The sequence below is a fragment of the Drosophila obscura genome, unplaced genomic scaffold (genome assembly GCF_018151105.1).
Source record: "Drosophila obscura isolate BZ-5 IFL unplaced genomic scaffold, ASM1815110v1 contig_150, whole genome shotgun sequence".
Lineage (NCBI taxonomy): Eukaryota > Metazoa > Arthropoda > Insecta > Diptera > Drosophilidae > Drosophila > Drosophila obscura.
The window spans coordinates 10,222,816-10,249,011 of NW_024542736.1; the positions used below are offsets into that span (position 1 = coordinate 10,222,816).

Genomic DNA, 26,196 nt, shown 5'->3' on the forward strand with positions numbered 1-26,196 from the left:
TTTTCTGCAGCTCAGCCCTGGCTTCAGACTCATCGTTATCGAAAAACAGCTGTTGCACGCGTAGGTGGGCAGCACTGCAGCTGCGCGCGTAAATCAATTCTCTTGCGATGTGTATTAAAGTATTATTTATTTAATTATTGCACACAATTTCGTATTAGTCTGAGCTACATTCGTCGGCACATAAATACGTGCATAAGTACACATAAATAAAACTCGAGTTGGCTACAACAAATGTACACACATTGAATATTGCTCAACAATATTGCAATTTGCATACTCTTTCTTGTACGATAATCACAGCATCTTTATAGACTTGAAACACTTCTATCATTAATTGGTCTAGACTAATGCTTAGCTTACGAACTAAAGACTAATTTTTCGGTAAGTACGATGGGTGGGGCGGGGATGGGATGACGATATGATGGGGGGCAGCAATAGATTCGTCTCAGAGTGCCGCCCTGGTGCCAGAGCCGAGCTGCCGATACACGCCGGTCTCGCCCGGCGGCACAGTGTCCAGCTGCACTTTGCTGGTGTCACAGATCGACTGCTGGCCCACGCCCTGCCCGCTGCCCGAGCTGGTAAAGACCACCGCAATGGGGTTGCTCTTCGCCTTCTCGTTGTGGATGTGTGCCTCGTCCGGTGACGACTCGAAGGCATGGTTGACCTTCTCCTCCTTGCAGGTTGTTGTGGTGGCCGATGAATCGCTGCTGTTGCGCCCATTCAGCCCGGACTCCTCCTCGTGCTTGACATAGTAGGGCTTGGGCCCGGAGAACCGTTCCCAGCACCTGAAGATGATGGGGATGCAGCAGCTTGGCATCGTACTCATCGTCGGGATGCTGGGTCAGCATGCTGATCAATGTTCCAATAGCCACTGTCAGTGCGGTTCCAATCAGACTGTAGTACATGAAGCTGATCGAGTAGAACGTCTCCAGTGATGTGCTAAAAATAAATTTGCGTTCATTCATTCATTCTTTCCAGAGTTTTTTTTTGCCTTTCTGCTCTTACCGTTCGGGCGCAATGCTGGGCGGCGTCTCCAGCAGGGTGGTCTGGTTGTAGCCATCGATGGGCGTGTGTGTCAACAGCCAGGGCATTTGTTCCATCTCCAGGATCGGCTTGGCAATGGACTGAGAGAAGCTGTGGTTGGAGCAGCCCTGCGGGGAAACCAACAAGATTGTTCAGACACTAAAGTTTATGTCGTTTCGTTTCAGGACTCACTTCCGTGGATGTGGGCAGCATGGGACTAGTTTTGTCGATGGTCATGGAGCCGCCAATGATCCAGAGCACAAAGGCGCAGGCAGAGATCATGCCAGCCGAAGTGCCCTTCCAATTGGCCACCGGCACCATCATGGCCAGCACGAAGCAGCCGAGCAGTGGCCCAGAAGTGGCCGAGAAGACGAGCAGCGATGACTCGATGACGCCCGACAGTAGGCCCACTCCAAAGGCCACGCCCATAATGATCAGGCCACAGATGATGGTAATTAGCTTGAGAATCCTCAGCTGCTGCATGTCGGAGAGCCCCTTGAATCTGGGCAGCTGCGACACAAAGTCCTCCCAGCAAACTGTGGCCAGCGAATTCAGATTGGACACCATCATGCTGAAAGATCGGGATAATATTGATCACCATCATTGGGTCAAGCGCATTGCTGGTGGATCACTTACCACAGAGCTCCGTTGAACAACGTGGCCATGAAGATGCCCACAAAGCCGGGCAGAAAGCCCAACTGATCTTCGACGAAGAAGGGCAGAATCTCATCGGGTTTCTTGATGTATCCCTCGGCATACGGATCGCAGTTGATGTATGTTGAATAGATGACCATGCCGGAGACCCAGGACAGTGCGAAAAAGAAGAACACCAGGGGCACATTGCTTAGCATCACACTGTAATGGCAAGAAATTATATTTAATGTGGATCATTGGCTACCGAGTAAACTGCACGATTGGGACTTACCGGCGGACTTGCTTGAGGGACTTCAAGCTCACATATCGCTGCATGAAGTTCTGCTGGCAGCCAATCTGCGAGAGGGACATGAAGAGCTGACCCAGCCAGGCGGAAAGCGTATCCACACGCACCGTCATATCGCCGGTGAAGTTCCAGAAACTGAGACGCCCTGGAAGTATAGGATAAAAAGCGTTGTGTTGAGTCTTTACTGCATGTGCAGGGCTGGTTGAAGAGCACGAGGCAACAGCATGTGGAGGGATTCCCAGGAGCCTGACGATTGCCACAACGACAGCCAACAACTCAAACTCAAGTGACAAACGCTCTCGCGTCACACATTTATTACTGTCGTCATGCGAGGCTCGACTCGGTTCGTCTCTCCCAAATACCCCCACAGATTTTCCTGTACCCGCCCCTGCCACACATGCCGCTGTTTTATGCCACTTTTATCATCATCATTTATGTGCATAATGAGCCGACGCAGCAGCAGCTACAGCAGCAACCCCGAATGGATGCCATTTTAATAGTCATCATTCGTCAGCATAAATGTGGGACACACATCCAGCATCATTTGACAGGCCTGGCTAATAAGCTGCCATGATCAATCGAAGCAGCAAACCCAAACCCAAACCCGCACCCGCACCCTGTGATGGCTTACCATTCTCACGATTTAGCTGGTAAACCTTCTTTGGCCCGCCGCTGGAAATGGTGCCCTGGATACAGACGGCCAATGTGACGACCAGAATGGTCAGGGTCTGGATGACATCCGCATTGATGGCAGCCTTCAGGCCTCCCTAATGAGGTGGACCAAGAAAAAAGAAGATGAAGATTAATTTGAATATTTGCGTCATTAAATTGTGGACATTCCCAACTTACCATAATCGTGAAGAATATGCAAATGACGGACATGCCCACTATGCTGGCCCAGTATGGTATCCCGATGACCGTCGACAGGGCCACGCTCGGCGTGTACACGGTGATGCCCAGGTTGCAGATCTGTCGCACTATATACGTGGCCGAGGCCAGGCACCGCACGGTGCGGCTCTTGAACCTAAAAAGTGGAAAGACCAGGAGTCGGAACAGGTGAGTGCAGGCATTAATTAGGCCCGTGCACCTCTTGCACATTTATTTATTTTTATTAAAGATTTAATGGTTTCACCTCCTCGAGTTATATATTCCCTTCACCCCCAGGCCTTCTTTTTTTTTATTTATGATTTACTACAGCTGTAAAGATGTAATGTTGGATCGGGTAGAGTAAAGGGCCTCGCCTCGCCGAAAATTTACGACAAGACCGGCCGGAAAAAAAAACGAACCCCAAGAAAATTGGCGGGTCTGTAACGTAACTCGTTTTGATTGTTTTTATAGTTGTGCCGGGCGCCTTTTATGGCCCTGGTTGTAAAAATTTGTGTGTTAATTTGATGCAAAATGTGCGACAAGATGGGGCGGTCCTGTTCGAGGGCGTCCGCCGCCTAATGATCGTTTAGTATGCGTTATGTGGCTTGGGGGCCAAATGTACCAAGTGCCTCCGCACACGCACTGTGTGTGGGTTTGTTTTTGCCAACCAAACTGCTTCATGTCCATAATCCTTTGATTGCAACTCTTCACTTTAAGCTACTTCGATGGCTTGAATGTGGGTGCTGATATTTTACATTATTTGAAGTGGTTTTCCTCTCTCTATATTTTGTGTAATAAAATGGTTACTTGATGCCTTCTTTATACTATAAGCGACTATTACTTTGAATGCGAATAAACGAATTTAATTTAAAGACTTTCAAATTTAAGTCCTGTTTAATCTGGTTTAAATTTTAATCCCTCTTGGAATCCAGCTGGTGGACTTACACCTTTAAAGCCCACTGTAGTTGCTGCTACAGGTTAGGTAATCACAGGTAATTTTCGTGTCCGACATCTAAGCTGACTGCATAATCCATTTTCCCCCTCAAACCTCTGGATCTCCCCTCTGCAGCTTTCTGCGTGTATGGATTGCCCACTAAATGATTAATTGCCACTGGCCAATATTGATCTGGGCTGTCATCAGGCCCTGGCCCTGTCCCCTGTTCTAACTGAGTGCTTAAGCATGAGCGATTGGAGACGCAGGTGCGAGGCATGGGTATTAAATGCATATTTAGATGAATGACCTCCATGGGCTGGCAGGGAAGATATGCGACATGCGACTGATTTTATCTTTAATCGCCTTAATTTTGAGGCTCTTGCAAAACGTTGCCTCAGGGGCCGCGGGGGCCATTTCATCAATACCGCTGCACTTTTCCAAATAAACAATCATCGATTGTATCGACATGTGTACCTACCATGTACAATGGGGGAGGCTCTCTCTCGCTCTCCCTGCCCCTGATATCAGATATGCATTACACGAGCTTAACATATATTTACCCAGTTGACTTAATGGGGTTGCTTGCTTGCAGCGGGCAGTACGTACGGTATACACGTATGGAGGCTGTTCTTCGAGCGGACTTTAAGCGGTTTACATCACATTGCCGCACGCCCCGCGTCGCATGCTTGCAAAAAACATACATTTTAATTGTGACACAAAGGGGAAAGCAGTCTGCAAAATCCCACAGAGGGCTGATAAAAGCCTGGCTGGCCAATTTGGCCGAGGACAGAGGCTGGGCTGGGATGACAGTCGTCGGTCTTATGTGTTGATTGAATAGGCGTGGCGTGGCGTGGGCTCTGGGGCCGGGAGAGATGGCATATTGAAGATGGTATGGTATGGTATGGGGCAACCACCAACCATCTTCTGGTTGGTTGGCCAAACATTTATTTAGGCATTTTTGGCCCACAGTGGCACAGCTGTTCGGTGGGTGGGGTAGGGGTGGGGGCTGTGTGTGTTCTTTGGTTTTTCTTGTTTTTCCTAGGGCTGAACTTGTTGTGGAAATTGATAAAGAAATATTATTCTAGGACACAAATATCCTGCCAACATATTGCTTCTCTCTCTCGCTCTCTCTCTCTCTCTCTCTCTCTCTCTCTGCCAGTGTGTGTGTGTGGGTGCTGCCTTTGCTTGCGGTCAATTTTGGCCTGATATGTCAATTTAATATGATTTATGGGATTTATTGTTTTCGACTGCCTTTCACTCCGGCTTCTGTGTTCTGTGTCTGCTTCTGCATCTCTGGGTTTTTTGGGTGAGTGTTTTTCTACGTTGTCTGATTGTGGCATTTGTTTCTCATTTAGCCTGTTAACATTGTGTTCATCACAATAAGTGCTCCTGCTCCAGCTCTGGCTGGCTCCTGCTCTGCTCTGTTCTCTGTTCTTGTTCTCTGTTCTTGTTCTCTGTTCTCTTGCCTCTAAAGCTCCTCCTTTATGGCTCTCTGTCTCCTTCCTCCGTCTGTGTGTGAGTAATGACCTGAGGCTGTCACCGCCGTCCAGTTGATTGAACGTTGTCCTGGTGCTGGCCTTTGTTTTAGTTTAATTGATTTAACTCCCTTCGGCTCTTGCTGCTGCTGCTGCTGCTCCTTCTCTCTCTCTCTCTTTCTCTTAGCATAATCCACTTTGTTGAGTTGATTAAAGACGTCCTGCGAGGCGATTGTCGCTTAATAACTTTAAATGAAATGTAAGTGCCGCAAAGTATGCAATAATTGCGGCAGCCATGCGCATGCCAGCGGGTAAGCAATTACCAGAAAGGAACGCTCATTCCCATTTAGCCCCCACTCCCACACACACGCCCAGGACAACGTCAATGACCAGCCAGCCACCAGCCACCAGAACAATAAACGAAAGGAGTGTGAAAAGCAGTGAATGGAATGGCGAAGAGCACCAGGAGAGGTCACGGGAGGAGCCACCCACCAGTCCGTCCATCTACAGACGTCGTCCCATCATTAATCATGCAGGGCCGCTAAGCCAGTTTCGGCTCTGGGACAAAGGCATAAATTAATGGCAAAATTTAATATGACAAGTGGGTCTCGTACATTGGCCAGATAATCGCCGTTTAGAGAGCCAGTTCCCTGGCCAAGAGGCCTTGTGGTCGGCTCGAGTTAATTTTACAATCAAAGGTAATGTAACCAAGGCCTGGAGAGGCCTGGAGAGGCGTGGAGAAGGCTGAGTGTGTGGGCGTCAGCTTTTTGATTGCATTAAATGCCATGCATAAATAAACATAATCAGCCATATAAAGTTTGGGATCGGCCCTGAGTGCCGTCAAAGCGTTAACAGCCTCCATTTCCATGCACAAAGAAAAGAAGCAGATAACAAGGTGGAATCAAAGGTGGAGTCTGGGGCAGATAATCGACTTAAGGTGTACGCCATACGTGGATGGAAAGGTGCGAGAGGATACCCTAGGAATCCTGCATACTCCTTCATAATAATCCGTATGGTATTTGGCATGAGAATGGATGATAAATCTCTTGCCCAAACTACTCCTGCATACTCCTTAATACACGGGGTCACGGGGTTGGGGAATGGATGTGTGTGGCTCGGAAACAACTTTGTTGTCTTTGAATTGCAAATCAAGCTCTCACTTTGTAGCCAGCACCGAAAACGTCTTTATTTATGCGCATGCATGTCACTCCATTCCATCATCCCAGCCAGCCCCACCATTTCATCTCAACGAGGGGGCTGGCACGAACCTGTGCTGCTGTGCCTCCCCTTTTATTTTTATTTGGCTAACACACCAATGGCATTCGTCGTTGGCCGTGGAGCGGCACTTTGGGCCCCGGCCCCCGCCCCGACTCTTGTAGTCGTAAATAATCCAGGGCGCAATTGAAATGCACTTTTTCCATTTGCTAAGTGCCAACGATTGTTCGATCCAGCGATATCAATTTGGTTACATGCACGAGAGAGTATGTAATTGCCACAGAACTCTGACGCCCGGCCCCCCATCCCAACCCCAAGCAACAGGAGGGGAGAGGCAGCCAGGAAGAATTATCCCAAAAGGAAACTTGACTTGACCATTGAACCCGATTGCGATTGGAGGCCAGATAGCAAAAATCTCTGTGAGCTTGGATGCCACTTGAGTGGGTATGCGAGTCAAGGGTCGTGGCGATGCCCAAGCCCATGCCCATGCCCTTCTTGGCTCCCAGGCACTTGGAGAGTGTGTGTGTGTCTGGCGAGTGGCAGACATCACTTGCGACAGGCGACTGACAAGCAAGAGAATCCAAGACTCTGTGTGGTGGTGTGTGTGTTTGTGTCTTGATTTTTTGTTTCGCAAGTTTTTTGGGGTATGGAAAGGGGCAGCCACAGAGCACAGAGAGCAGAGTACAGAGCACGGGGCGCTGCGGGATGGTTTTGGATCGGATCGGATCGGAGGCAACTGTCAGCGCTGCCTACTGCCTGGTGCCTACTGCTTGGTGCCTGATGCCAGTGACAGGCAACAACACGCGCTATTTATAAACATTATGACACAAACGAATTGTCATACAATTTGTCAACAGCCTCAGAGACCGAGCGAGTGGCTGCTGCTTTGTATTTTCCTCCTTTTTACATTTTCCCTTTTTCCTTTTCCCTTTCCTTTTCTCTGTCTCTCTGCCTTTGTGCGTGTAGGAGGGTTTTTTTTTACTTGTGTATTGTCATCGTGTTGCCAACGTCAAGGCTTTTGTCTTTCCTCTTTCCTCTTCCCATCGTTCCTGCTTTGTGTTTGGCCAAGTGGCTTTTGCCAATTTGTAGCATATTCACTTATCGGCCTCAGTTCCACTTTCAGTCCCAGTCACAGTCTCAGCCTGCGTCTGGGCCTGATTTCTGCCTATTTTGATGAAGTTGTATGCATAAACATGTCGCGCGAAGGGGGCGCCAGTTGCGATGACAAGCGACAATGAGGCATCAAAATGTTTTACGCACAACTTTTTCGGTGGCAACATTTGGCCAAGCCAATCCAATCCAACCCAACCCTTTGAGCCTCATGTTTTCTTAACTCCGCATTCCATTTTTTTTTATATATATATCGACTAAATTGACTAAGATTGATGAAGTAGAGAGACGAGACGCTAGACGTCTTTGGCAGTTTTCTTTGGCGCTCTTCCATTAGTTCTGTACGGCTGTACGGCTGCCTAAATGGCTAAAATCTAAAAACTAACTCAAACCGTCTTTAATTTAAGCTTGGATATTATTTTGATGCACTGGAAAAAATACATTCAGCTGCTGCAGCTGTCGAAATAATTTTTAAAAACTATATTCCAATTTGAGTTATTTTTCCCGAGTGTAGCCAATTAATTGCTTTCAGGCCCCCGGACCCTGGCCACGCTGCTGGACATGCTAATTTACAAATTACAATTTCATCGCCAAAGCAAACATTTAAATAATTTGTCAATTCTGCACAGCTTTTGCCTCGTTTCGCTTTGGCTGGCAGTGGGATGGGGGCTGGGCGGCACATGCCAATTAAATTTCAATCAAATTATGCTCAGCCGAACTGGCGCGCCTCCGCGCCCTCGTGGCTGTTTGTTTGTCTTGCCAGTTTTTGGCAATTAATTGAATTCTGTTGTCGAAACTGCAAAACATTTGATAACAAATTTGTTAACTAATTTCGAACTTAAAAAACAATTAGGCCCACGATGCGACAACTTGCGACACAAGGAGGCACCAGGGCCACCAGCTCTGGGCACGACAAAACTGACGACAACTGGGCGCGATAGCATCGTGTCCGATTCCCAGTCCGATTCCAAGTCAGAGTCACAGTCCCAGTCCAATTTCAAGTCCTAGCCGGGCCACGGACAAATCTATAGATTACTTGCGCTGCCTGCTCAGCTTTTGTTTGCTGCCCATTGTTGTTGCTGCTGCTGCTGCTTTCTCCTGTTTCTGTATCCACTTTTTCTTTCGTTTTTTTTTGTTTTGTAAAATGTAATTCAAATTTATTTAGGAACGCAGCAACTTGTGCCACGAGCAGAAGCTTCAGCCAGTCAGAAACCCCAGCCCAGCCAGCCAGGAGCTGAATCCCAGTGACAGTAACAGGGACAGTGGCCTGAGCCTGAGCTTGAGCCCGTGCCGTGTCTCTGTTTAGTTTCATTTGGCCTTCTTAATGAAGAATAAAATTGTGTGCGCTTTGGCGATAAGGGGGCGTGGGCGAGTGCCTGGACAAGCGTTGCGACGCATTTTACGAAATTAAAATGAATGTTTAAATAACAATTTTCCTGTTGCCGTCACCGTCGCTTCGCTTTGTGCTAATTAAACGATGGGGCGCTCGGGAGTGCCAACTCCCCTCAAGTCCACTTCTCTTCATACCCACAGCCACACTCACCTGAGATCGATGTACTGATAGACGGAGGTGATGCCCAGGTTGAAGTACACGGGCACAAACATGAAGCAGACAATGGGATAGGCGGTCATCATGCCGTAGATTATCTCCCACATGGCCGAACCGCGATAGAACAACTCACTGGGATAGCCTGCAGCGTAATTGAAACATTAGAATTAACAAAATCGATAGCTAAAATCGGCTTATTACTCACCCAGCACCGATCGCACGCCGAGGGTGCCGCGTGCTATCGAGATCATAACGGCCACAATCGATACACCGCCCGTGGCAAAGACATAATCGGCCTTGCTGCGTTGCTTTTTCTTGCCAAAGATGCGTGTCCAGAGCGGACCCAAGACGGTGAGTGCTATGAACAGCACAAACATCAGATAATCCCAGCCCAGAGTACTCAAGTCCTTGGCCATATTGCTGCTGCTGCTGCTTCTGCTTCTTGTGTTGCTGTTGCTGGTGCTGCTGCAAGAAACAAATCAAAATTCAAGTTGGTCACTAGATAAAAACAAACACAATCTTGCCAACTTAAAGCCCAGATAGAAGGTCACTGGTAGGGGGACGGATGGAAATACTGGTGGGGGCTTTTAGGTGAGGAGATGTGAGCTGGGTAAAACGTTTTCCAGCACAGTTGAGCATGTGCATGTTAGTCACGCCCGGTGGACATAATGCCCAGAGGTAGCTGTAGCTGGAGCTGGCACCGTAGCTCCATGGGCTCCATGGCGCCGTGGCACCGCCAGTCGAGTAGGAAACTTGACAACATTGTTGCATATCCGCAGGCGTGCGGGCTTTGGTTGCTTGCGCCCATCATAACACATGCATTTCACTCTATTTCCCTCTCTGTCACCCTCAGATGGGGCCACCAAATGAGCGACAAACCAACAAGACTGACTGAGGAAGGAAAGGTTAGTTTTGAGAACCCCACCAGCCCCAGCAAATACCCACCCACAAGAGCTACTTGTGTGCGTATGTGTAATATGATATGTTGGATCAATAATACTATATATATTGAGCGGCGCTTAAATTTGTTCATTTCTGTCAGATCATCTTTTGAGGAGTCAAGAGAGTCTTACATCTAAAGTAAGCGATGTATTTCTGAATTACGATTATATGTGAGATTTTTTTGTGTCGCAAACTTCGGGTCTGAAACGCAACTCCCTAAGTCTAGGGTATCGCTACAAAAATATATATTCTATAAACAAAAACACCCAGAAAAGCAAAGCAAATGTTGCACGCTGCACAAATTTATGGACTGTGCCACCCCCCCACACACACACACACACACGCGCTGACATCTGTATGCATGTCTAGAGCTGATAGAGCTTCACGCGTGCCTTTGTTCGTGTGTAAGTGTGTGTGTGTGTGTGTGGGTGTGCCACAAGTTGAAAGTGTCAGAGAGAGCAAGGGAGTGGGAGTGAGTGTGAGAGAGAGCAGCCCAGCTTAAGTGCGACTTTGCCAGCGACTTTGTGTTTTTATAGCTGAAAGCCAAAACTGTTGAGCTACCGGGACAGGCAGGGGCCAATCCACACACACACACAAAGCGAACAAAAAAAAGTTACAACCGGGCTTAGGATTTGCTCTCTTACCTGATGCTCTCGTAAAGAAGATTTGGGCCCAAAAGATGTTGCCAGGGGCAGTCGGGAAAGCAGTCAAAGCCAATGAAAGTTTTCAAAGACAGGGGGCCAGAATAATTGGAACAAATGTGGTGGCCATTGATTTTCCAAAGTTCTTTAGATGGGATTTATGTTGTTAATCAAATGGAGAAATGTGCAATCCATAAGCCTGCGAGCCACAGATACTTTCTTTGTGGGATTGCCCCGCATGATTCACATGATTAAAACTAATTGATCAGCTGTTGGAGAAGATATGCCTTGTCCCCTCTGGGCATCTTTCCCCACTAGAAGGGTGTACCCTGTCTTTCAGTGGTCATCATCTGGGTCCGTTCGGTCCACCGTGTGCCGGATGTCCAACTAATTGACAACATTTAGCATGCAGTGGCGCCCTGCGTCCCCTGCGTCGCCTGTATCCTGTATCCTGTCATTTGCCATTGCTTTGGCTTTTATCTGACATTCTGTCCGGCTGGCCTTTGTGTTGTCTTTCCCTGTCAAAACTATTAGTCATGTTGTTTTTATTCGAGCTGAGCTTTGTTTAAAGCACAGCTGCCGTGTCACTCCTAGCCTGACAGCCGCAGGAGCATCACTAGCAGCAGCAGCAGCAGCAGACTTCTCATCTTTTTGCTTTCGGCCAAGTGATAAGCCAAGTCGAACCCGGAGCTGGAGCCCAGAACCAAAGCCAGACCAGACCTGTCCTGGCCAAGGGTCGTGTGGCATTGTGCGTGTCAGCTTGTGTGCAAAATGTTATTTTCTGCTGGCTGAGCTTAAGCAAATTATCCATGAGCCATACAAGTAAGCCACCTGCAGCACAGCACCACCCATCCACCCCTAACGCCCCCCCCCCCCCACACAGCATCATCTCCAGCTCTTTTGTTTGATGTGTGAGACTGTGGCGGATGTGGCCACAAAATGTCCAATCGACAGCGACGACAATTTGCGAACATTTGCATCAAATATGTATGCACTAAAAACCTGGCCAAAAACACCAAAAAAAAAAACAAAAGGGAACCTAGAACCTAAGCTACACGTATGCATAAGTAAGTAGGGCGTGGTCCTGCCCTGCCCTGCCCTGCCTCTTGTTCAACCCAGATCAAGCAGGCACTTGAAAGTTTCACATGGCGCACATAATAAAAGTGACAGTCAAGATGGGGGGCGCGGCGCAAGGCAGGGCATGGCAGGACAGGATGATGCTGCTGCTTCCGGTAACGCCGACGCCATATTCTGCCACTTGCAGTTAATATTCATGCAGTTTTTTATTTTGTCAAAATTATACAAAAGTTGGCGACGTGTGTGTGTGTGTCAGTGTGCCTTCGATGCCAGGAATCATAAATTATAAAGCAGCTTGAAGGAGCAACAACAAGCCGTTGACGACATGTCCTGAAGTCCTGGCTGCTCTTGGGGGTGTGTGTGTGACAGCCGCAGCGGAAAGTTATTAAGAAGAAGAAAAAAAAAGAAAACGCTTGCCTCCACTTCCCGCTTACCATGTGGCATTTCCTTCGCTTTCGGAAAACGAATTTTATGACACTCACTCATGAAATATTCAACGTATTCATACATGGTTGCCCAGAGCCCGAAAATCTGCCAGGATAATGCGCCAAGATCGTTCGATGATGAACACATATCAAAAACACATTTGCCCCGGAGCTCCGCGGCCAAAAAAAACCAAAAACTGCTGGCAAATGGTGGAACAAAAAAATCATGGGCGAAAATGCAAAATGGAGCCGAACTGAAACTGAACTTAATTTGCCATTTAATGGTGTCTACTGGCTGCAGCGCCAGCTGACAAATTGAAATTGTAATTTGGCCCAAGTGCAGCCTTCCATTCTACGCTTTTGCAGCGCCTCGACCTTTGGCTGGGGTCCAAGTGCCAGCCGTAGTGGGGGGTGGGGGTGGGGCAGTGACGCAGGACATATGAAAAACGTTTTGGTTTTGCTGCCCAGCATGACTGGGCGCAAAGGAGGATGCCCAGGATGTGGTATTTGATCTGCTACTTGAAGGCATAATAATAATGCTAATGCCTCTCTGCTACCTATGCAGGGGGAATCACATTCCACTCGCTTGAGGGCCTGAACAATGTTCCATATATGCAACTTGCGGCAACTCAATTTATGTGGCACTTCGGGAAACTTTTTTGGTGGGGGGTACGCAGCAAAGTTGCATGCAGAAAAGTTGCTCCAGCTCTCAGTGAATGCAACGCTAATTAATGCGCTGGCAAAGTCAGTGCTAGCCGGGGGGCAGAAGAAGGAGGTGGGCGATTGGCACTGAGACTGTGACTGGGACTGGGAATCGGGCCAATCAAAGTTTTATTTGACAGATTTTTGGTTTAAGCATCCAACTTGCCCCGAAGCTCCAATGGGATGATGGCAAAGTGGAAAATGTTGTAGCGACTCGGGGAGTGGTGGACCTCTGGCCATTCCATATGTTCTTGCCAATTGGGCTTTTGTCGGTCTCAAGCTGGACCGTGACAACTGTCTTCTTTCATTTACATGGACTCTGCGTCTGCCACGTCCCCCCTACGTGCCCCTTGCCGTCAGCGACGCGACGCTGCAGTTAAGTCAAGAAAACTGCAACTTACTTTGTACTTTTCGCCTTTCTTTGCTTGCCGGTTTTTTTTATTTGTTTTTGTTGTTGTTGTTGTATCCTCTGTTTGGGTTTTCGCCAAGGAAACTTTGGACGGTTCATCTTCTACATTTTTGCTGCTCGACTGCTAAAAGTTGTTAAATACAAAAGTTTGCCACTTAATACCAGTTCGAGTAATGAAATACGAGTCAAACTGTAAGCAGGGGCCCACTCCACACTCCACCCACAGCACCGTGGCAGGGTGTTCTTTGCCCCTTCGAACGCTTCCAGCAAATTGAAGTTGAAGCATGCGGTTGGCAAACTTCCTCCTGCCAACATGCAACGGTTGTGCTCAACTGTTTCTCGAAGCCATCTTGGCCCACTCCTCGATTGCATTTGGCAATTGTTTGTTTAGCTTTAACCGCTCGACGCTTTACACATGTTCTGGTCCGGTCCCTCGACCTCCCCTGGGGACCGACAGCGACAACGGGACAGAGACCCCGAGCAAAGTTTAGTTTGATTTCTTCTCGACCACGTTCGCTTTGGCTCCGACTCTGACGCTGACGCTGACGCTGACGCTGACTCTGACTCCGGGTCAGGCTTAATGAGAAAAGTCATTCGGGGGTGTGGCGGCCACGCCCATGTGCGGTGCCGTGGCCTTTCTTTGCCACCAACTTTTCCTTTTTCTTTTTTGTGCCTTAGCCTCAAAGTCATTTATCAAACGATGCCCGAAAAATAAATACTCCGACTTAAGTTGGCTCTTATTTATCGTCCGTTGACTGTTGTTGCCAACAGAAAATAATGTCAATTTTTCAACTAGACCTCGGAATGGGTTAAAGTTTCAATTGCGATCATTTATAACGTGTCCCGACAAAAGCCACGAGGGCTTCTCCATTGCAATGGATGGCGCTGGACTGCGCTGACATTTCCCCCGTCTCGCTGTGGCTGTGGCTGGCTGTCGTTCGCTTGGAAAACATAATTTCCCGCAGACATTTAATAATTTATTTGCACCGTGACTTGTGTAAAACCAACAGAAAAAAAACAAACTGTACCGTCCACGCACTTTGTAAATTTTCAAAAAGTTTCCACAAAAGTGACAATTGCAACTTGTTTTTCTGGCTGTTCTGGCTCGCAAGTGAAGTTTTCCGCGTTACAAGTTCTGTCCTGTCAAACAATTAGGCAGCTTTCTGCCCACATCCTGCGGAGCGTCCTGTGCCAGGGCTTAAGCAATTTGTGGGACGCTGCAAAGTATGCCAGGAAAATAGCCAGCCCAGGAGGTGGATCGAAGAAGTGTCCAGAGTGTTGGGTGTAGTGGCATTAAAGCGGGCCAGCAGCCAGCAGCCACTTGCCACATGCTGTTAATTTGATCAGCTTCAGCCCCGGACAGAAGCAGAAGCAGCAGCAGAAGGAGGAGCAGCAGCAGGAGCTAGAGAGCCGTTGCAGCGGCGACTTCATCCTGCCAATTTAGTGGTCAACCCCGGGCGCTGGTAAATGGTAACTGACCGCCCACCTCGCGGCCGCAGGGTGTATCTGGGGCGCCCCCGGCTAATGCTCGGGTTTCGCGTTGCAAGCATGCACAACTAATTTCACGTTGTCGCCATCCTCGACACCATGGAGGAGACCACTCGGTCTGCACTGTCGCTTCGCTGGGAGAAGGTTCCCTCTCTCTCTCACTCTCTCTCTGCTCTGCTCTTTCTGTGGTCTAACAAAGTTTTCATTACGCGTGCTGTGCAAACTTCTCTGTCCCTCTCTGCCCCACTCTGCCCCACTCTCTCTCTCTATTGCTGGCTCTTTGTATTCTTGCCACTTCCTCTGTGACTCGTGTTGCACCTGCTGGGGGGTTGCAAAAACAATGGACTGCGGTTTCTTTTCATTTGGATTTTTGTTGGTGTTTTTTTTTTTTGTGCCCAGTTCCGTTCGCATTTTACAAATAATTGGGTTAGTTAGTCCCTGGGTGCGACAATCGAGCGTTGGCCAGCTCCCAGTTCCCAGCCCTTTAATCCTGTTTGCGTCTTCACAGTGGCATCGGTGTGGGGCACATTGCCTTGTCTACCTTTTCTAGCCCACCTGTGGCTATGCAAACCAGCTCTCCGATATCACATGATATTTCTCTGTGCACTTTAAAGCGAAAGTAAATTAGGTTTTGACTTATTTAACTCCTGTAATTTCTGTAGCTGTGAATCCTTTCTGTGGAAATAAATTTGCATTCCACTGTGACCTGTCGGGGGGGTGGGGGGCTAAGCAAACTACAATTTGTCTTGTATTTCGTGCGACACAGAGCGGGAACGAAAAGCCACTAATCATCGTTTAAAAAGCAGCCACTTGACACCCAGCCAGCACACCTGTCTGGCTAATTGAACTAATGAAATGCCTCGACCATGTCCATGTCCAGGCCCCAACTCCAACTCCTCCGCACTCCTCCGTTGTCTCTCTCTCTCTCCACTGAGATTGTGGAAATTAAAAAGCTTGTTTGCGGCCCTTTGTTGGCACAAAGGCTGTTGACAATAAATTAGACTTGGATATATTTTTGTCACCATGGAATTGCCTCAAATGGATATTTATGGCTGCACCACTACTACTATCCACACACACACACACACACACACCCACTTTATTGGCCACGTGCTGGTGATTTGTTTAAGTGACTTGCCATCATTGGAAAGCCCTTTATGTCTGACCGGGGACATAGTAGTGTGGTCGGTTGTCCAGTCTCTGGTTAATTACGTATTTATGTAATGAGAGCACATACAGCATTTTGTTGAATTATTGATGTACGAGTTGGCTTTAATTGAGAAGTCTGTCAAGTCCATGGCAATCTCTGGCATATTTGAGAAGCTGCTAGCTGAAGTTTGTTCAATTAACTGTGAAAACTATATGTAAAGCCATCGCCACTCTCTGTCCACTCCATCCTGTTTGGCCTCTTGGACTTTCAATTAACTTGGATAAACCTTGTCGGCGGCGAGTCGATCTTTGAAGGTGACCGAATGGATGCCCCTGCCAATGTCAGTTATTAAAAGTTTAATTCACTTTGGTTGGATGCAACAGAATTAGTTCTGGCTCATCAAGCTGCTCCTCACCGTGACTAGGACAGAGTGCCATGCAAGTCAGTTCATGCCCCCCCAATACCAAACCACAATGTTGCCAGCAGGTTTAGGGAGTGGGTGGAGGGATTTTGCTTGCACAAATTGTTTTGCTGGCAGCGTCAACTTTATGCTGGCAACAATGTAATTTATTTAATTCCTCCCTCTCCCCCCATTTTTTCACGCTGCAAAGTAATTTTCCAACTGGCAACAGTTGCTCTTCCACCTCCCCTAAAGCATGTTGTTATACGCAATGTTTTCTACCGAAGTTTCTTGGGGAAAATAGAGGAATTTTCATGCACGAAAAATTAAACGCGTTTCTAGTTTGTTTGCAGCGACATTTTCACAACAAAAAATACCGGGAGGCAGACAGTTATTGGTGGCAAGAAGTGGCAGTCTGAATTTACACGTAAGGAAAATTTACCGACAGTGGAAAAGCGTCGGTGCAAAGCGTGCCGTGCAGCAGCAATTTAATTCTCATTTGTCCCCCCTTTTGTGTTTATTTCATTTGAATTTATGCTAAATCGTCAGTTTCAGAGTGCGTGTTATCCTTCTGGATTGTCCTGGCTGTCCTCGTTGTCCTCGTTGTCCCGTTGCCCGTGGTGGCTGCTCTAAGAGGGGCTAAGAAGTAAACTGGCTTCGCGCAGAATTATAATTTCAAATGATTGTGCGTACAATCAGTTGTAATTAGCATATTTAATTATATCCTCCATAAATATTCATGAGACGCAAATTGCAGCCAACTCGGGGGCGCCTCCCCCAGTGTTGACACGCCTGAGGCACAATTAGGTAGAGCTCCCTTTTGATTGATCTATGGATATACTGTTTGATTGATTGATTGATTGATTGATGAATGCAGTGCCCGAATTGCCGCAGCAATGTAACCGAGCCACTTCAAATAAGGACCAACAAAGGGCAACAATTGAACAAACACTATCAATATGCAATTAATGTCATGTTAACGATATTTGCAGATAAATAAAGGTCTCTTTACCCGTTTACCCGTTTCCCTCTTCAACTATTCGGTGCAACATTTTATCAGCTTAATTGACAGGAAAATATTCGAAGAGGGGGGATGGCCGTGTGGAGTGCAATTAGTTATTGTCTGCTCCTCAGTGTGAATGCCACTTGCCGTGTCGTGTGACACTTTAAATCGATAATGCATTGTTACCTAGACACCCATTACTCATACGCCGTGTCTGACACACCAGAGACAGGCGCATAAAATGTATCTTTTGTGGCCCATTTGGGGGGCAATGTATGGGGTATGTGGTATGTGGTATGGGGAGTGCTTGCATTCATAATTACACGCAATTAGTTGGCTCAGTTGCAACAGTTTGCGGCATATGCTGCAATTGGCAATTTGGCAAATTGCTTTGCGGGCCGACGCTCTCTCTCTCACTCTCTCCCTGCCTATCTCTCTCTTTGTTTCCCCGTAACCATTACCAGACTGTTCCCAAAAATCGAAATTAATTTGCCGGAGCCCCCCGAAAAAGTAGGCAACACAAAGCCAGAGCCAACAGTTGAACCTTTTTTTTTTTTGGGACTGCAACTCGAACGTGAGTTAATTTACATTTGGCTGGCAAAGTTGAAAGGGCCAAAAGCCTGGCATAATCGTTAGATTATGCTGTTGCATCAGCCAGCAACGACAACAGGCAGCAGCAACAGCAACAGTAGCAACAATAACAATCACTTAATAACTTGGCCAAAGTGTAACAGCAATTAGATGACCAAGAGAGAAAGGCAGATGCAGAGGCGGAGGCAAAGAAATTACACAGAGAGGACGAGGGAAGAGTCAGAATCAAAAAACAAAAAATTTTCCGACTGTAAGTTGCCCATTTTTCTTGGACAAGCCTACAAATCGGCGGATTGGTAGATAAATATTTAAGGGATAATTATCTTTAAAAATATTTAAAATTGTTTGAAGTAGAATTTCTCCAGATTTCAATCCAATTCGTGTGCCAAAACTAACTTAATGTGCATTCTTTGCTCCGTATAGAAGTTATTATAATTAAAAATAATTATGTACATATATATAAAGAGAAACGGACAGACAGACATGCATGAATAAATGTCTTAGCTATTTCCTCAGTTAGGTATAGTTCTATGGTTGGGTATGTACTCGCATCAACACTAATAAGGGATAAAAATAGCAACGACATTAGCTTGTTACTGTTACATTTCCACACATAAAGACCATATACCCTTTTAGGCCACATACACCGTGCATAAAAAGACAAAGTCAACTCTGGTGGCAGCAGCTTGTCCAGCAACAGTGTCGCAAAAATGTTGCTTGCCTTGATTGACAGCAACAGCCACAGCAACATCTGTTCTCGGGGTGTTGTGTTCGAGCAACTGTGGGGTTGGTGTGTGTGTGTGAGGTAAGACCTCAAGAGGTTTCTCCCTGTGCCAGTTCCTGTGGCCGCCGCACCATTTATTAGCCAGATGTACTACTAGCTGTTGCTGGGTGTCTGTGTGTGTGTATGTTGAGCAACTTGTGTGTGAGTGTGTGTGTGGAAGGTGGTTCTCGAAAGGTTATGCTGTCCTTTGTCATAACTAAGGCAGCTTACTTAGCCTGCTTACACTTGGGCAGGGTCCTTAAGTCGGCCAACTGCCCGCATACGTAACGAACTCAAATGAAGTTGTTTGAAACTGAATCAATTTGCATAGAGTTGCTGCTGCTGCTGTTGCTGCTGCTGCTGCTGTTACTCTGGTTGTGAAGAACTCATTAAGAACATTGTCTGGCAACTTCCGAGTGCTGGGAAGGCCAACAACATGGCTTCCGGACTACATAGAAGAACCAACACTTGCACTAATATGGGTAGGGGAAATTAAGGTTTTTCCAACCCCCCCTCTGGTGAACTTGGGAACTTGTGTTGAGCTTACTCGGTAAACGGCACCCTTGAATGGAAATCATAATCAACTGGCTCAAACATGGAGCTATGTATGTACTTGGCACGACAACAGTTTAAAGACAACTGAGAGATGCAAAATAAATTGCCTGACATATGGATGGGGCAACAGCAACAACAACAACAAACACAAAACACCATTCTTGAAATACTCGTACGTTTAAAAACTCGAAAATTGTTTTGCCTATAGAATCGTTCTTACATATGTATATGTACGTATGTAGGTCAGCGTCAAAAGGCACTGACAGCTGTTTAAGCGATCAGCAATGGTTTTCAGCGGGTTTTTCCTTTGTGTTTTACTCACGTGAATGTGGACGCGTATTTTGTTATTTTGTAGATTCCTTTTAAAACCTTTTGTTTTGGTTCTGTCGGAAGTGGTTGACCAGAAATCGAATGACCGACGATGTCTGTGTTCACACAAGAAATGTGAGCAGCCCTTGGTGCAGAGCCCTTATTTATCTGAATCTTATACGGGAGGAGTAAAGATTAAAGTGGAAAATATTTCAGCAAATAAAAGGCGGCCGACTGGTTCAGCGGGTATTTTTTTTTCCGCAGAACGTGCTAATTTGTTTACTCAGCCTTTAGCTGTATTAAATGTTAAATGAAATCGCGCTAGACGCAAATGTTTGCCCGACAATAAAATCATATAATGGGATAGCGTCAGTAGTGATAAGTCGTCAAAGTCTGTGGCAGAGAAGATGCCTCAACCCAGACGAAGTTCTGCCAGATGCCAGATGCCAGCTGCCTAATCGGAAGTGTTCTCCCAAAACTGAGACGCAGTCGCCCTAATGCCTTATCTATATGGATGACTCGTAAATCATTTGTGTGGCGAATGCAGTGGATGTTGTAGCTTATAGTAGATTTCCTCGAACTAATTACTAGTTGTATCTGGAATTAATTACGTACTCGGCATGCAGATTGAGCTCTTTCTGTGGCCCTCCGGGCCCCCCGGGTAGGGCGACTGACTGCAGTCAGTCGTGACAGATGTTCTTGGGAGTGAAATATTGATGCTGATGTGGAGCAGGAGCTGCGTTTTTTTTTGGTATCAGTGCATATATGGCTGGAGTGTAAAACGTTATTTATGGCCACCACTTGGCTGAATAATGAGTCATTATTTTCATTTGCCACAAAAAACTTTGCGACCACACAATTTCAAGTTCATATTTTTAGCGAGTGGCTTTGGCTACGGCTTAGGTTTTGGCTTTGACTCTGAATCTGCATCAGCAACAGCCTCAACAACGGGCTGTGCCATCTGCTTCATAAATTTTCATTTTCTCGAAATCATAAAATAAAATAAAATAAAAAGGGAGAATAAGGATCGTCCCAAGCCCGTGGTAGCGAATCCTAAGCCCAGCCAGAATTGTGGGTTGACTTCGGTCGGGGCCGTTGGTGTTACAGATTTAATTTATGTTTCATTTTTCACACCAAGCCCGGGACGGCTGGCAATTGCCAAAGGTGCTCTCGACGACCCCCCTTTTTCAACAAGTATACAACAAGTATACGTATGTCCATATACTGATATGCGTGGGTGTGTGTAGGGAGTTTATGTGCCTATAAATATGCAAAATTTATGCGAATGCTGTTACAGGTTTGCCGGCTTGGGTACCGTGCCCCAAAAAACAAAAGCCCAAAAACAAGCGAAAAAAGTTTCATCTCTTTGCATTGCCAACTAATTGAAATTTACGCTGAGCCAAACAGTTTTTGCATTCATAAAGCATAAAGCAGACTTTAAAAGTCTCCCCTGACTTTGGTAGTTTATTAAAAATCAATCGGGAGGAAAGCTTCAAGAGAATTAAAAGAACAAGTTCGGAGATAATCCCTTCTCCCCACTTCCCACTCGTATCTTTCTATTGACTCTACGGATTTCATATGGTGATTAGCATCTGCACAGGAATCGGTTGGATTTACACCCATAAAAGCAGAAAGAATTTCTATAGTTATTAAATTTCTGGGAATAAAATCAAAAAGAAAAATTGCCTTTGAGCAATTGAGCAAAAAAAAGGTAACATTTAAACATTTTTACAAATGATTGTTGCAACATGCAATAAATGTTTTCCACCATAGCATAACTCATAATTAACGAGCATAAATAGGTTATAATTATAGCATATATTGAGCGAATTTCCCCGCATAATACGAGTATTCTGCAAATTGCATTGAGCGTATAAAATCCTTTGATGTAATCCGCCAGTGTTAATATTTGCTTGGGCCATGCTATTGTGGGTGGCAAATATTAACTTATTTGAGTACTGGATTCGCGCACAGTAATTCGCGCTTATTCCGAATTAAATATGAGCTAATTTAAGCAACTCTGGTGCCTGCCCAGTGCTCAGTGCACTGATGAAAACTGCTGGCTTAACTATTCAGCAGCAGGAAAATCGCTATCAAAAATTCATAAGCTTTTGCAAAAATATTCGATGCATAGCAACATATTTTTGTTGTTTTTTCTTCAGTTTGTTTTTCCTCTGCATTTTTGTTTTGTTTTCGTTGTGTTTTTTTTTTTTTTGTGTTTATTATTTATTCTTTCCGTTTTTTTTGTGGAGGGGAGAACTTTCAGAGAACCGCACAAATCAATTTGCAATTGCGCTCATTGTGAAAATGCGAATAAAAACGTTTTTACTACAATAGTTTTGATGCGGCTTTTATTTATTTACAATAATAACGATAACAACAGCGCCATAGTTCATTTTAGTTAAATTTTTGCAGCTGTTGTGTTTATTTTTGCCTGAGTTGTGCTCATTGTGCAGCATTTAAAACACGTAAATTTCTCCGAGAGCAATTGTTTTGTGTGTTCACTTAATAGCGCTTGAAAAGGATTTCCCTGCCAAGAATGGGAAGTATGCTGCTAATTTGCATTCCACACACATACTCATATTCATTGACAGTGTTGGCACAAAGCGTTTTATGCTAAATTAAATGTAGTAGGTATTTAAACAATTTAATTATGACAAAACAGCAGCCAACAAAGCTATTAATATAAACGCCTTTCTCTAATCTCTATGCCAAACGTAAATGATTCAATTCAAAGTATGCTACTACACTGAGGGAAAAACATAAGCTGATAACTTGAAAAATAGATGAGTCTAGTTGTATCGATTTGAATGAGAATGGGATGATTGGATAGATCTAATCTTTTGAAATAGCCATAGCATACATAATAATATAAAAGTACATAAACAAACTCAAATATCTGCTTAGCTGAAAAGTTTAATAATTAAGGGTTCATGGCGAAGCTACACACATAGATACATCTGCACGTCAGACAGCTGAATACTCAAGATAATATTCTTTAAAGTAAAAACAACAATATAATCTTAGGAAAACTACAGCTGAGCTGAAAAGTGAAAAACCTTCAAAAAATTGTTAAGGCAAAGAACATACAAATAAAACTGAAGTCCTATGAATATAAATGTTTTCCTTAAACATGGAAGCAGAAACTAATCTACACAAAAATGACAATTAGTATGATTGTCTGATAAAATTATTTTAAAATGTTTCTAGCAGGTAGAGTACCGTAACTACATGCGGTGCTGATGAATCAAAGTCTGATGCTTAAAATTGAGCATAACAAACAATTTTGTCTTAACAATCAGGATGTCTTGTAATTCAAAAATAGTTAGAGCGGTGAATTTACTGAATGAATTTATCTTATCATTGATGGGAGTGGTTTTCCGGGTTGGTTCTTTGGGGCTGCGTAAAATAAATGTGGAAAGGGAATCGTTTATAGAAATAAGTCATATCACATCTGTAAGGACTTGTTCAGAAGCGCGGAAATATATTCTTGGTTTAATAACGTTTCTTTTTCTCAGTGTAAAGATGAGAACGCAACCCCGCCCAACAGCCATCAGAGTGCCACGAGCCCAGCTTGAAATATTTATCAAATGTGATTAAAAAATTAACACATGATTCGGTTAGCGCTTCAGAACAACAGACACAACGGCGGAGGCAACGGTCTCCACTTTTCACACCCTCACCCTGGAGGAGAATCTCAGAAAAGATTGTACGCCCTGGCTCCGCTCCGCTTTGCATTGCCACTCGTCAGCACTTACCTTTAATTAAATGATTTATGCTAATTTTGTGCTCGTAGACCCGTTAATTAAATTCCAGCGGATGGCGGTGGCTGCCAACCGTTGGGGCGCTGCCTCTTTAGACCCACTCGATGATTGGAGGAGGAGGAGGAGCCGTTCCTGCAGCTTTAGTTTGTTTGCCACCTAATTGTTGGCAATATTACCAACGATTAACTGTGCAGCAAATTGAATGAATATTGTTTAGTGCTAATATTTGCAGAATGCACTGCATATTTGTGTATTTAGTTACACTTGAGGCTGGCAAATATTGATCAAGTTATTTGTAGTAATTGCCTTTGGGGGGGCAGGCAGTCCAAAAAGCACAAATCTCAATTGCACTTGATTGCACATTTTGATTGCTTTCTGTTTGTGCCAACAAACGGTAAATTGCTTTCTGAATTATTTACGAACCGAAATAAAAACAGAAATATCTCTACAGCTGAACAAATTAAAATAATCAAAAATGTCGGCCAAATTAAATATATTTGTTTAACACACACTTATCGTCTGTGCATCTTTTCAATTAGTTTAAACAAACAACTCACGGCAAATAAATAGTCAAGAGACCCTGGCATTGACAATTGCGATGCTAAAAATACCCAACCCATCAAAACGCCACCCAACCAGCCTCTATCTATGACGATAACAATAAGCAATCAACTGTTTTCGCTGAGTGGTCCTACTCGTATCTGGCCCACCATCACCTATCACCCATCACCCATCACCCATCACCTATCACCCATCATCCGTCAACTGTCATTTTCGTGTTTTCCCGCGCAAAATGTCACACGTCAACTATTGTAAATACTCGTAGTACTGGAAATGCGCTGCGTGCTGTAAATACTTGATAAAAGCAAATTTTAAATAATAGCCAGACCCAAAAAGAGACCTAATATTGTCAGCAATGTTGTGTTTTTTTGACTTTTAATGATTGAAGTGATTGTACATGTGACTCTACATGTGACTAGCCAGCCTCCTCTTTCTTTATCATCAGCAATAACACTTATCTGGAAAAGATGTTTGGGTTTTTCCAAAGAACCTCAGTCTATTATCTACAAGGCTATGACTAATTTTTTTGTCTGCTGGAGTCTGCTGTTATCTGGAGCAGCTGAACAGATTAATTACAGTCCCCTTTGGGGGACATATTAAAGAGCAATTATCTACTCACTATACAGTGGCCCAATGTTGACTAAGAAAATTGTATGCCATAATCTCATTCAATCAATTTTACTTTAATTAATTACAGAAGTGTTTAGATAATGAAATGTGTACTCCACGTGTAGTTAGACACAGCAAACGTAAAAACAGATAGTTAATCATCGGAATACTGAATCAGATATAACAAAAACTTTTTGCATTACTTAAAAGGTAAATAGATACAGACAAAGTGCCAGATAGAAAATCATCGACTTATTGTAATTATACAAATATACAATATGCAAGTGTACATAGGTAAAATTGTTGACCGATCTGTGTGCGTACTTTATTGAATCAGATGGGCGTTATTTCCGAGTTGCGAAGTACTGTTAAAAGATAAGGCACTTCTTGGTCTGTTTATAACACGTAATATTTATTTTTTAACGAAGATTTACACTGCAATACATGTGGGCTTGAATATTTAAAAAGTTTTTAATTTGTTTTTTTTATTTTTAAAGATTTTTGAAATTTTATTGCATCTGTTTTTACGAGCATGCTGCAGTTGCTCTATGAATTCCACTTGATTCATTTATATGTTTTTTTGTTTTTATTTTTTTTATCACCAAATTGAGTTTTCGTGTTCGTGAGCCAGATATGCACTTCTGGTCGACAGGCAAACAAGCAGAGCACTCGGAGAATTCACAGACACCAGTCCAGCCCAGCGCTGCCATTGCCATGGCCATTGTCATTGGCATTTCCGCAGCTCAAGTTCTGGCTCTCTGTCCGTCGTCCACGGCTGACCACGAGATCCCGCAATGCAGAAAACCCCCAAGCACTGTCGAGGCTAACGAAGTGCGGCCAGGCCTGTGCCTGTGTTGTGTTGTGTGCGTGAGGTGCATTTGTTTGATGGGTGATGGCTGATGAGTGGGCGTGCGATGTGGTGCAGAGTGGAGTTGAGTGGGGCATTGCACTTGAGTGATTTTTTATTGTGACACGCGCAGGGTGGACTGCACATTAAATGCTGCTTCCACAACATCTCTCTGCTACAGAAGCATTGGCTGCAGGGCCGGGCCCTGCAACCCACTGACAAGCAATTAAAATGCGTTTCAAATGTGGCCTGAGCACAGCGGGGAAAAAATTGGTAATTGCTGCACAGTTTAATTGCGACTCAAGCTGGGCACACAATCCCTTCGGGAGAGCAGGGTTGCACACTCTCCCTTTCCCTCTCCCTCTCCCCGCCCGTACTGACAGTTTCAATTTCCCATTCCACCATGTTTATAAAATTGTGTGTGTGTTTTTCCGTTCATTAATAATTAGTTTTAATGACTCCCACAATGGGGGAATGTTTCAATTTAAATTATTTTGCCTTCTGTGGCTTTTCCTCTTAGTTCTGCAAATATTAAAATTAAAATTGAAAAGTATGTGTTTATTTGCTTTAGCAAATATTGCATGGTAATATGTTTGTTCAATTGGTTATTTTCATTCACCAAATCAATAAACAATGCAATCCTGTGACGCTGCAAATATCTGGTTTCTTCCATACGCACTTTCGGTTCTTTCCCAAGCCTCCAGACGCAGCTGTCTTGATATTTAATTAACAGTCATGATAATTAAACATTGAGTTTGCAAAAACGGTGGAACACGTGATCGTTTTAGTCAGCGACTGACTCACTCAGCGGATTGCGGCCCCAATAGACCACATTATATTGTTAGGC

At 45.0% G+C, this 26,196-nt stretch overlaps 1 protein-coding gene across 1 annotated transcript; it reads right to left on the reverse strand.

Annotated features, from left to right (window-relative positions):
• Positions 1–110: 110 nt before the first annotated feature.
• LOC111075741 (sodium-coupled monocarboxylate transporter 1) lies at positions 111–19,697 on the reverse strand. Its single transcript, XM_022369213.2, is given in 11 exon segments — positions 111–799; positions 801–939; positions 1,006–1,151; positions 1,216–1,594; positions 1,660–1,878; positions 1,949–2,108; positions 2,595–2,730; positions 2,813–2,987; positions 9,108–9,255; positions 9,319–9,578; positions 19,582–19,697. Coding segments are annotated over 10 exon segments (2,067 nt in total). The 5' UTR covers positions 9,530–9,578; positions 19,582–19,697; the 3' UTR covers positions 111–445.
• Positions 19,698–26,196: the final 6,499 nt, after the last annotated feature.